This window comes from Neomonachus schauinslandi, chromosome 4 (assembly GCF_002201575.2).
Source record: "Neomonachus schauinslandi chromosome 4, ASM220157v2, whole genome shotgun sequence".
Taxonomy (NCBI): Eukaryota; Metazoa; Chordata; class Mammalia; order Carnivora; family Phocidae; genus Neomonachus; species Neomonachus schauinslandi.
Genome location: NC_058406.1, coordinates 14174771 through 14186644, shown reverse-complemented (window position 1 = coordinate 14186644; position 11874 = coordinate 14174771). Strand labels below are relative to the sequence as shown.

At 53.8% G+C, this 11874-nt stretch overlaps 1 protein-coding gene across 1 annotated transcript; it reads right to left on the bottom strand.

Annotated features, from left to right (window-relative positions):
• Positions 1–540: 540 nt before the first annotated feature.
• On the bottom strand, positions 541–8071 carry LOC110574730 (group IIF secretory phospholipase A2-like). The gene is given in 6 exon segments (XM_021683521.2): positions 541–600; positions 602–753; positions 2845–2954; positions 3890–4034; positions 7140–7192; positions 7842–8071. Coding segments are annotated over 6 exon segments (636 nt in total). The 5' UTR covers positions 7958–8071.
• Positions 8072–11874: the final 3803 nt, after the last annotated feature.

Here is an 11874-nt window from a genome sequence, read left to right as displayed (position 1 = left end):
GGCCTGGACTCTGGGCCACCCACCCACCCTGGGGCTCTAGAGAGAAAGCAAGGATCAGCCTGGTCATTGCCTAGGAGCAGCCAAGAGGCCCCAGAGCCCAGGCCTTGGGACCAGCACGCTGTCAGTCTGGGAACCTGTCTGAGGACACACCAAGCTCTGGGGCTGTGACCACAGCTCAGGATCTTGGTCTCTAAGGCCCCAGGGTCCAACCTTGAGGGTCAGGCTGAGGAAGTCAGGTGGGGGCCAGGGGCAGGGGCCCCACTCAGAGGACCCCCACCTCTTCTCTCCCAGGCCTGCCTTCCACACTCAGGAGAGGCCCCTGCCAAGTCGAGGACCCGGGCAGCGGGACACGGCCACGCTCGGGGTTGGGCTGGATGAGCCTGGGGGCCACAGTCAGGACCCAGGCCTTCCCGAGTCCTCTGGAGCCAATCTCATGGGGGGTGGGGGGGGGCTCCAGGGAGGAAGCAGCCAGGCAGTCCCCTGGGTTCCCGGTCTCGTCCCCACCTCCTCCTGCTCCATCTTTCTGGTCCCCAGAGAGCACTAGGGAGGTGTAGGGGGAGCGGGGGAGAAGTGTCTGCGGGCCACCTCCCCCGGGGGGGGGCTCATAGATGCTGCAGTTGGGCATGGGACCCTGACAGTAGATGTTGAGATAGTTTCGATGCTTCTCGTTGTACGTCTGGTTCTGGAGACACAGAACCACGCTCTTGTCACATTCGCATGTCTGCTTATCACACTCCGTCTCGTTGAGCTCACCTGTGCAGAGCAGAGGTTCTAGTGAGCCTTGGAAGGTGGTCCCGTGGGAGGCGGCAGCAGAGCGTCCCTGATGGGTCACCCCAGGCCCACGGCTCAGAAGCTCTGGGGCGGGCCCAGTCATCTGTGTCCACCGCCCTCCTGGTGGCTCTGGGCGCACTTAAATCAGAGAAGCCCTGAAGTCCAATGTGCCACTTTATAGTTGGGGAAACTGAGGCTCAGAAAAGGGTTTACCTAAGTCACCCAGCCAACCCAAGGCAGAGCTGGGACAGACACTCAGGTGTCAGGAACTCCCCACCCCAGGGCCTCCTCTCTTCCATCACAGAATCACAGAACCCCCTTCCCCCCACTCCACCGGAGGGAGCTGGTGGTAAGGAGCCACTGAGGAAGGGCTCCTAAAGAGCTTGGCGCAGGGCGTCCCATGAGCAAATGCTTAAGTCCTAGTCACTTGCTGCCGCTGTTACTCCTGCTACTATTCTGAGCCTCCAGAAATCATCCACCCTGACCGTTCTTAACCTTAGGGGTGCGCTAGGGTCCACCGGGGGTTTGTTGAGACAGAGACTGCTGGGCTCCAGCCCCACAGCTTCAGATTCAGTAGGTCTGGGTGGGGCCTGGTAATCTGCATTTCTAGTAAGTTCCTAGGTGATGGTGATGTTGCTGGTTCGGGGAACAACCACTGGCTCAGTGGTTTGCAAACTTCTCAAACTTTCCATCAGCAGAATCCTTGCTCTTAAATGAGACTCTTTGCAGGAGGCTAACTTATCAAATGGCCAAAAGAGAAGCCCTTAAGCTATCAAATGGGTTAACAGGGCCAACTGGACCACTCAGGGACCCCCCCATCCCTGACCCCCATGACCGCAGGAATCCCCAGAAACCAATGTGAAAACCATGGCTTGGGTTAATCCACCGCCCTTTGGGGATCCTTGAAATGCTTTAATGAGGGGACATCCCCTCTCCCAAGCCAGCCCCTTCACTCCACGTTTGAACAACAGCGTATGAGAACCTCAGTGCCCTGGGCTCCCAAGGGGCCCCAGACGTGCCCAGTTCCCCACCAGACTCTTCCCCAGAGAAAAGGAGACTTAGGGTTTCTTTGCAAAGCTGGGCTTGCTTGTGAGCTTTTAGTGAGGAATAGTGAGCAAGAACCTGGTTAAGACAAGGAGACAAAGGGAGCCCGCGGCTGCCCATGGGACCGGGCCAGGAGGCATCTGCCACCTAAGGGGAGGCAAGGCAGGGACACTTGGGCAATTAACTTGGACGCCACATCCCTCAGTTGAGGAATGGCCTGGAGAGTTCATGGCAAGGGAGGGAACCCTGCAGGGCCTGGTTCCCATAGCTTGAATCCTGGAAACACAGAGTCCTGGGATGAGGCCACCTTCTGGCCAGGTCCCAAAGACAGAACCAGAACGGAACAGGTCTGCTCTGATCTAAACACTTCCATGGGCCCATGGAGAGACTAGGGCCAGGTAGGGAAGCACCCTGCTTAAGGTCACACAGCAGGAGATGCTGACAGAATCCAGGTTTGAACCCAGGTCGGCATGTCACAAAGTCTCAGCATCACCAGAGGATCTGGTTAAAAACAAGATTCCTGGGCCCTCACCCAGACCCACTGAATCGGAACCCTCCCTAAACCCTGCGAAGCCTAAGAATCAAGGACCAGGGAATCAGGCTGCTAATTCAGGCTTGGAGGATCAGAGCATATCAGGATGAGGACCACAGCTAGGGTTCTCAGATTTAACAAACAAAAACAAGAAGCCTGGCCAATTTGAATTTCAGACAAACAGTACATATTTTAGTCTAAGTATGTCCCAGATATTACATGGGATACACTTACACTAACTCTTAATTTTATACTACTAGTAACTGATTTTATGCTAACATTTAATTTTTAATATGAGGCTGTCCCATGCAATATTTAGGATATACTTAGGTGAAAATATTTTTCGTTGTTTATCTGAAACTCAAATTTAAGTGGGCATCCTGTATATGTCATCTGGCAACCGTGTGCACAGCCCCAGGACAAGGCAGGCAGGCGGACTGGCAATCTCAGCCCTTCTCCTAGATGGGGGAGGGGGAAACGGCAGGGGGAGAACTCACTGCAGACGACCGAAGTATTATTCTCGATGGCGTGTTCATAGTGGTCCACATAGGGGTGACAGCCCAGGTCAAAGAGCTTCTGGTAACAGCAGTCATGGGCGTGGCAGCACCTAGGGGCAGGTAGAGGATAGCAGGCCCATGTAGGTAGGCTTGGCTGGTCTCTCACTGGCAGAGACCTCAACCATCTGTACCAGTTCCTTACAGATCAGACCTTCAGACTGAGGCCCAGAGAGGGGCAGTTACCTTCCTGAGGTCACACAGCCAGGCAGAGCCCAGCCAGTGGCCCAGTTTCTTGCCCATGATCCCTGCCCCCTGTTCTATGTGCAGGGCTCCTGGCTTTCCCCCTGAGAGCCCTGATGCGGCTGCAGGAGGCAGGAAGCTTCAGGCTGTCCGGTGATGTGGTCAGGATGGGAAGGAGGGTCAGGGCTCAGTCACTGTTAAAGGAGCCTGCCTGACTATATGAAGGGGCCATGCCTGGCTGTGCGCAGGGGCGAGTGGGATTGGGGGGCGGGGGGTGAAGGACAGGAAGCAAATGTAGTGTGGCCACCCCCATCCCCTCTGGTGGAGGAAAGCAATTAGTCAACATGCATTTATCAAGCCTCCCCCCACCCCGGTCCCCATGATACCAGACTTGGTGCTGGCTGCTTCTGGGGAGATAGGAGCAGAAAGTAAGCTCAGCCCTCCATCAGAGCCTCCAGGGTGATGGGGGTGAGAGGGGTCACAGCCTTTGCTTTTGCTGAGGGTGAGCTGCGTGTTCGTTGCTCTCATGTGTTTTGGGGGCAGGTCAATGCTTCCTTCCTGGTGAGAGTGCGAGTTCAAATGCCTCCAAGCCCAAGACTTGGAGAAGGACAGTAGAAAGCATCCAAGACAGTTGAGGAGGACACGGGTCAAGGTCAGGCTCCCGGTCACTAACTCACTGAACCAGCCTCATCCTTTGGGGAAAGGGTCCTGTCCCATCCATCAGAGACGGAGACCAGTCTGACCCTCACTGCCCGCCCCCTTCCCAGTCCCGACACCACAGCAGTGCAAGCGCTCGGGGACCTACCAGTCCACCTCGTCCATGGGCAGCCCGTGCCCTCCCAGCCCACAGTAGCAGCCGTAGCCCACGAAGGACAGGATGGCGCTCCTCCCCGTGATGGCTTCCACCATGGACTTCAGGTTAAGCAGGCTGCTGCAGGCCTCGGGCAGGACTGCAAGAGAACCAAGGGGTGCTGTGAGCGTCCTGCCTGGTGGATGGCCCTTCCTGTCTGACTGACTGTCCTCCCCACACCCCGGGGCCAGGGAAAAGAGGAGGGAGGGAGGGAGGGTGAGCAGAGGGGGAGGATGGAAACAATGTATAAAAAGCTGTGAGAAGGGGCGCCTGGGTGGGCTCCGTCCATTAAGCGTCTGCCTTCTGCTCAGGTCATGATCCCAGCATCCTGGGATAGAGCCCCATGTCGCATTGGGCTCCCTGCTCAGCAGGGAGTCTGCTTCTCCCTTTCCCTCTGCCCCTCTCCCTGCTCTGCTCATTCTCTCTGTCTCTCTCTCAAATAAATAAATGAAATCTTAAAAAAAAAAATCGTGAGGCACTAGGGCCCTTAGAAAGTAATTATTGTTACTATTTGTTGAGGGCTCTGTGCCAGGCGCTGTCCTAAGCCCCTCCCGTGCATTAGCTCACTGAGTGCTGTTATTATCCCCACTTTATAGATGAGGAGACTGAGGCCCAGAGCACTGAGTAACTTGCCGGAGAACATTATCAAAAAGTGGTAGAGATAGAATATGGACCCAGGCAGTGAGATCCCAAGTGTCCGGTCTACTGTAAGGGGCTTCACAAATGCCACATGCTCTTCTGAATGTTTGATTCTGGGCCCTGAGCTTGGTCTGGCTCCTCTGCCCCCAGGAGGGACTCAGGGTCCCTACCACTGTCCTGGGGCTGGTGCCAATTACAATGAATCCAGAGACAATTCAGTGCTCTGGTCGTTCAGCAAAGACAGACAGACAGACACACACACACACACACCTTTTCCCTTTGTCCATGGCAATAGCGCCATGACCCCTTCCTACACCAGCAAACTCAGCGGCAGCACCTGCCAGGCCAGTCCACCCCACCGACAGATTCTCCTCTCCCCTGCTCCCCGCCTCCTGGGCCCCCAGGGCCTGTGCTGACTCAGCATCTCCTCCTCGCTCACTGCTGAGTCAACCCAGAGCCTGGTGCTTAAGTCCTTACTTGGGTGAGGCCACCCCGCACAAGGCAGGAGAGCCGCTCTAGCCCCATTTAAGGGGTTTGGGGAATCCTGCTCTACCTGAGTCTTCCTGTCTATTGGCTTGGTGATTTTTGTCATTACAGAAGATAAGGAGCAAACGAGAAAGGAAACGGGCAAGGAGCCGGGACAGGATGGTGCCGAGTGAGGTACATGTCTCAGCGGGGTCTGGGGCAGGGAGAGAGGCAGGACCCCACGTCCCGTGGGCCTGAGCCCATCCCTGAGCTGCAGGAGGGGTGTGAGGGCTGTGGGGAGAAAGGGGACGCTAGCTGTCTCCCCCAGCCCTTCCCCCCGCCGTGTTGGTGTCCTGCGGCTGGAGGAGGACGTGCGTGCCAAGCAGCTTGGGGGTCCGATCTGAAATTGGACCTTGGGAGTCAAGCCCAGACATCCCCAGGTTTGCAAACAGGTTTCTCCGTGAGCCCTGTGGTGCCGTGGGCAAGTTGCACAAGCGCTTTGCCATCAATTGCCAGATCTAGGGATAAAGCGGCTCTCCTGCAGGGCGCCAGATGCCCGGGCTGGGAGGAGGGAGCACCCTCTGTGGGGTCCTGGCCTCCTGGCTCCCTGGCCTGAAGCTCCGGCCTCCCGCTGCCCACCGTCTGTCTGTGCAGGTGTTATCCTGGGGGGGAGGGGCAGACTTCCATCCGCAGGGCACCCTGACCAGCAGCTCCATACAAGGTGGGCATGATCACATGAGCATGCCACCCCTCACACGCAGGGAGACACACCCCATCACACTCACACGGGCACCCACACCTCAGACTCCCCTCCGCGCACACGCTCCGGTGCACACTCACCCGCAAACACACATTCACCCGCACACACCTCATACACGCGGTCACGTGGTCCTGCTCAGCAAGCTCACACTCAGACACACACACAGGTCACACACCCATGCATACCCTCCTCCCACACAGCACACTCATGCGAGATGCACACTTGCACTTCCCTCTACACACCGTATGTGTTCACAAGCACACACCTGTGATGCACTCACAGGCACCTCCCGCACAGATGCACACTCTCATACACACAGTCGTGCACACACTCGCCCGCGAACACCTCACACCTGCAAGCACACCCGCACTCACACATACACCTCACACACTCAGCCGCACGCCGGTACACACTCCCACAGGCAGCACACACGATCCACACTCGCGCTCCCAGCAGAAGACACGCAGTCTGCGCTCGGTCAGGCTGCAGCTGTCCCCGGCCGGTGTGGGAGCAGAAGGCAAATGCTTGGTTTCTGAACAACTTTAGCAGCCAATTCAACCCCCTCTTTCTCACATCTGGCCACAGGGTTAACCTTATTTTGTTCCTGGGATCTCTTTCTTTCCCGCAAACCAGGCTGCGTTCGGGCGATACGTAACAGGCTGGGTGAGAAGTCAGTGAGGGGTTCGGGCCACCTCCCAGCTCCCCGAGACACCTGGCTGTGTGCGGGGTCAGACCTGCGTCAGGAGCCTCACTGTCCCCAGCGTGCTGCCCGGGAGCACCAGTCCCAGGAAAGGAGCCCCCGGACCCCTCCCCGCCCCGACGGCTTGTGAGCTCCCAGACACCTGCTACGCACACACCTCATGCACATCCAGGTGCCCCAATTAACATACACCTATACGTTTTGCTGACGTGTGCTGAGACAGCCCTCCACACACAGAGATATACGTGCGTCCAGCCACACAAAAACCCATTAGCTCTTGTCTAATGTACACATGTACACAAACACACACTCCTATCTACACAAACACCCAGGTTTTCCCGGGGCGGCCAGACGCCCTAAGCAAACACTACCATTTTACGATGCTTGCTCAGCTCTGGGCCCTGTCGCCCTTGGAGGCTCGTAAATGCCAAGCCAAGCGCCCCCCGGTGTGTTTACGGCTGGCCAGGCGAGCAAACAGCCCCAAAGCAATGAAGGCCGCCCCGGGCCTGAGCGAGGAAGTGGCGGCCCAGGGAGGCAGCTCAGGCCCCCAGCCAGTGGCTCGAGAACCTAGGTGCCCAAGGTCACAGGAGAAAGTGTGGGAGCGGGAGAGAAAGAGGAGTCCCCCCAGAGCCTTTACTCACCGCTGCCGGCCAGGATGACCATGGTGAAGAACTTCTTCATACCCAAGCTAGATCTGAGAGAGGAGAAAATCCAAGTCCTGAGTCCGTCCCTTCCGCTCTCCTGCAGCTCTGGGCCTGCAGCTCCCTCCCAGGCCTCATCAGAGGCCCATCAATGCTGCCCCTTCAGGTCTCTGTTCCTGCTTCCCCAGGCTCTGTGAGGAGAACCTCCCACCAGCCTTGCACCTGCTGAAAGAACAGTCCCCAGGCGGGCAGAGCTGGGAAGCACTAGGAGCCTCCTTCCTTCTTACCCTGAGCAGGAATGCCCTTCCTGCACCATCTTCCAAGACAGGAAGCTCACTGTCTCATGGGGTCGGGCCGCTGTCACAGATCAGAACCAACCTCCTTTCCATACACACTCCAGGAAGTCACATGACCCAACCTGCTGGCTGGGTCTTGCACTTGGAGCCAAGAGACCTGGGTCCCTAGATTCTAGTCCCAGCTCTTCCAAAATGCTGTGTGACGTCGGGTAGATACTTTAGCCTCTCTGGGCCTGAGGATTGACTAGATGATCCTTATGGTGCTGAAAATGCAGTGACATATCTCACCATCACTCAGAGACTTAGAGCTCTTCTCTCTGGAGAAATGGTCTCTAGGAGCCAGTTCCCCAACCCCATTCCTGCTGCTGTCCATGGAGGATTCCATCCCCAGGTAGCAGGCACGTACCTGGACGTTCTCCAGGGAGAAGAGGCCCTGAGACTTGGGCCCATCCACCCAGAGGGGTGCCTAACCAGCACCTTCTTCCTGAACACTTTGGGGTTGGCCTGCACCCCATCTGCCATGTTCTGCGTTCTGGGGGTCCAGCAACATAGGGCTTGTAAGGTCCACGATCACTCTGAAGGCTCCGGGGAACAGGCCCCAGCTTCGCACGGCCGCACGCGCTGGCAGGGTAGTCCAGGGCAGTGCCCCTGGGCTGGAGGCAGGTGACACTGCCCTAGAAAAAGGAGACTCCACCTCCTCCCTCCCACAGCCACTGCCCTGCCCACAGCTGCCTGGTATGGTCCCCACCCCAGGGCGCTCGGCCTGCAGGTAGGGGTTGGCACACCTGCCCAGGAGCTGGCCCCTCCCTGCACATCTGGAAGGAAGTTCACCCAGAGGTCTCCCTGTTCCCACCTGAAACGGATGTGAAACAAAAAATCATTCAGTTCCATTTGTTAAAGCACAGTGCGGCGGGCTTGACACGGGGCACTGGAGAGAGATGGGGCCACTACAGTGGGGTTTTGCGGTGGAGGACAGAGACTGGAGGAAGTCCCCAGCTGGCATCTGCAAGGGCAAGCCCATCTGCTCCTCCGGGAGCAGTCTTCTCTGTCACAGCGCCTCTGTGGCACGTGAGCCCAACACCTCTCTGTGGTGGGGGCCGTCCTGGGCATCCAGAGTGCTGAGCAGCATCCCTGACCTCCAGCACGAGACCTAGGAGGGGCCCCCGCCCCACGCTCCTCTCCCCGAACCTTGCCAAGTTGTAACAACCAAAAATGTCTCCAAACATTTCTAGACGTACCCTTGGGGGCACAGCCATCTCTGGTTGAAAGTCCGGTGGCCTGCGAGTTGCTGCCATTTGCCTCTTGTGGGCGTGACATGTGTGTGGGGGGAGAGGGACAGGAGAGAAGCAGAGCGGGGCTGGAGCCCTGGAGCCCCCAGAGGTTTGGACAGTTGCACTGACAGGGGCTCCAACTCCAGCACCCCCTCTTCTTGGTTCTGAGAGCCCAGCAGGAGATTTCCCTTCCCTGGCCTCCAGTCCCCAGCTGTAGAATGTAACCGGGCCTCACCGAGCAAGGATCATGCTAACAGGTGACAGGTGTCGACTCATCCGGGACATGGGGCAAGTGCCCAGTTAAAGATCTGACGGCTACCAAGCAGAAGCCTGTTCTCCAGCCTTGAGGTGAATTGAGATGGTGGTGGGAAGGGGAGCAAGGAAGAGGGAGAGAAGAGTCCTCTTGGAAATTAGTCCATACAAACCCCCCCTCCGATTTCACATAAGCCCTTGTCTCCCAATGTCCCCAAACTTGCTGACAAGGGACAAAGGTAATCCCCTGGGGCTTCCCTTCCTACCCTTGGCTTTTCCAACTTCCTCTTCTGGCTCTACCAAACCAGGCGGCCATCGTTCCCCTTCTCCCAGCCTCCATCTCTCCTGGCCCAACGTCCTCTCTGTGGATCCCGGGCCTCCTCTTTCCCAGGAAGTTACTCTACCAAAATTCCGCTGCATCCACTCCCGTGTCCCTGCACGGAAAGTGCTAACTTGCACTTGCTTTCTCACATTCCCACTGGCTGTGCTGTTCTCCAGAGATAGTGAGTCCCTGGGGGATGGGGAGGGGGAATGGGATGGGTTCTTCCCTCCCCACACCTCCCCTGAAGCACAGGGTACTCAAAACCAGAAGTCAACAATAAACTGGCCAACCCAGTAATTCCACTCCTAAGCCTGTAAACCAAGATGCACACCTGAGTTGTTCCCAGCAACAAAGCAAAGGGTACGGATGTGGCATTCTTTGTGATGCTCCCTCCCCAAATCAGAAGCAACGTAAGTTAGGGGATAAGTTAAGCACATTAGTAAACATCCACCCATAATGGTGTCTTCAAAGATCTGATGATACAAAAAACAAAAACAAAAAAACCCTGGATACTAAGGGTAATAGCAGTTTTATTTAAAAAGGGGGGCCTGGGGGAAATAAGGAAGTTGGTGTGCACATGTATAAAAATTATCTGGAAGAATATACAGCAAAACATGAGTAATGGTTATTTTTAGACAGTAGGGTAACTGGTGGTCTTGTTTTCTTATTTGTGTTTTTTAATTAAAATGAATGTAAGACAATATATTCGATAACAAAGATGGAATGGCCAATTTCCTTGCAAGACACAAGCTCACACATCTGGAAATAGCCCTATATCTATTAAAGAAATTGAATATGTAAATTAAAACATGTCCATGTTTAAACTCCAGGTTCAGATGACTTCACTGGTAAATTTGACCAAATGCATAATAAAGAAATAATACCAGTTGTATGAGACTGCTAGAGCTACCATAGCAAACTAGCATGGACTGAGTGGCTTAAATAACAGAAATTTATTTTCTCATAGTTCTTGTCTGAAAGTCCAAGATTAAGGCCCTGGCAAGGTTGGTTTCTTTCTGAGGGCCCCTCTCTGACTTACAGATGGCCATCTGCTTTCTGTATCCTCACATGGTCTTTCCTCTGTACAGGTACATCCCTCTTGTCTCTTTGTGTGCCCAAATTTCCTCTTCTTATAAAGATACCAGTCTAGGGGTGCCTGGGTGGCTCAGTCAGTTAAGTGTCTGACTCTTGATTTCGGCTCAGGTCATGATCTCAGGGCTGTGAGATCCAGCCCTGAGTTGGGCTCTGCGCTCAGCAGGGAGTCTGCTTGAGATTCTCTCCCTCACCCTCTGCCCCTCACCCATTGTCTCTCTCTCTCTCTCAAATAAATAAATAAATCTTTTAAAAAATAAAGATACCAGTCCAATTGGATTAGGGACCACCTAATGACTTTATTTTAACTTAATCACCCTTTAAAACCATATATCCAAATACAGTCACATTCTCAGATATTGGGGGTTAGCATCAACATATGAATGGGGGGAGGCAAAATTCAGCTCATAACACCAATTATAAACAAATTCTCCCAGGAAATTTAAGTGGAGGAAATGCTTCCGCTTAACTCCTTCTGGTAACCACAATTATTCTGATACCAAAACCAGATAAAGACATTACAAGAAGAGAAAACCACAGATTAATATCCCTCATGAACATAGATGCAAAAATTCTTTGGGGCTTGGAACCCAACGTGGGGCTTGAACTCATGACCCTGAGATCAAGACCTGAGCTGAGATCAAGAGTTGGACTTTTAACCAACTGGGCCACCCAGGGGCCCCTAGATGCAAAAATTTGTAACAAAATATTAGCAAAGAGTCTAACAATATAAAAAAGGAAAATAGACCATGAGCAAATGGGGTTTATCCCAGAAATGAAAGGTTGGTTTTACATTAAAAATCAATCAATGTAATTAACCATAATAACAGACTAAGGAAGAAAAACTATATGATTTTTTTAATAAATACAAAGAAACAGCCCATTTGACAAAATCTGACCTTCCTGATTTAAAAAAAATAAAATGTCAGCAAACTGAAATAGAAGGGAACTTCATTAGCCTGAAAGAGAGCATTACAGGGCGCCTGGGTGGCTCAGTTGGTTAAGCGACTGCCTTCGGCTCAGGTCATGATCCTGGAGTCCCGGGATCGAGTCCCACATCAGGCTCCCTGCTCAGCAGGGTGTCTGCTTCTCCCTCTGACCCTCCTCCCTCTCATGCTCTCTGTCTCTCTCTCATTGTCTCTCTCGCAAATAAAATCTTAAAAAAAAAAAAAGAAAGAGAGCATTACAAAAACCCCTTGCAGCTAACATCATACTTAATGGTGAACGATTGATTGCTCTCCCCCCTAAGATTAGGAACAAAGTGAGGATATCTACTTTCACCACTTCTACTCAACATCGTACTGGCAAGAAAAGAAATAAAAGGCATTCAGATTGGAAAGGAAGAAGTAAGATTGTCTCTATTGGCATAAACATGGTAGTCCATGTAAAAAATACTGTAGAATCTTTAAAAAGCTACTAGAACTAATAAGTGAGTTTAGAATGTTACATAATAGAAGATGAAAATATAAGGAAATTAATTGTACTTCTATATACTAGCAATG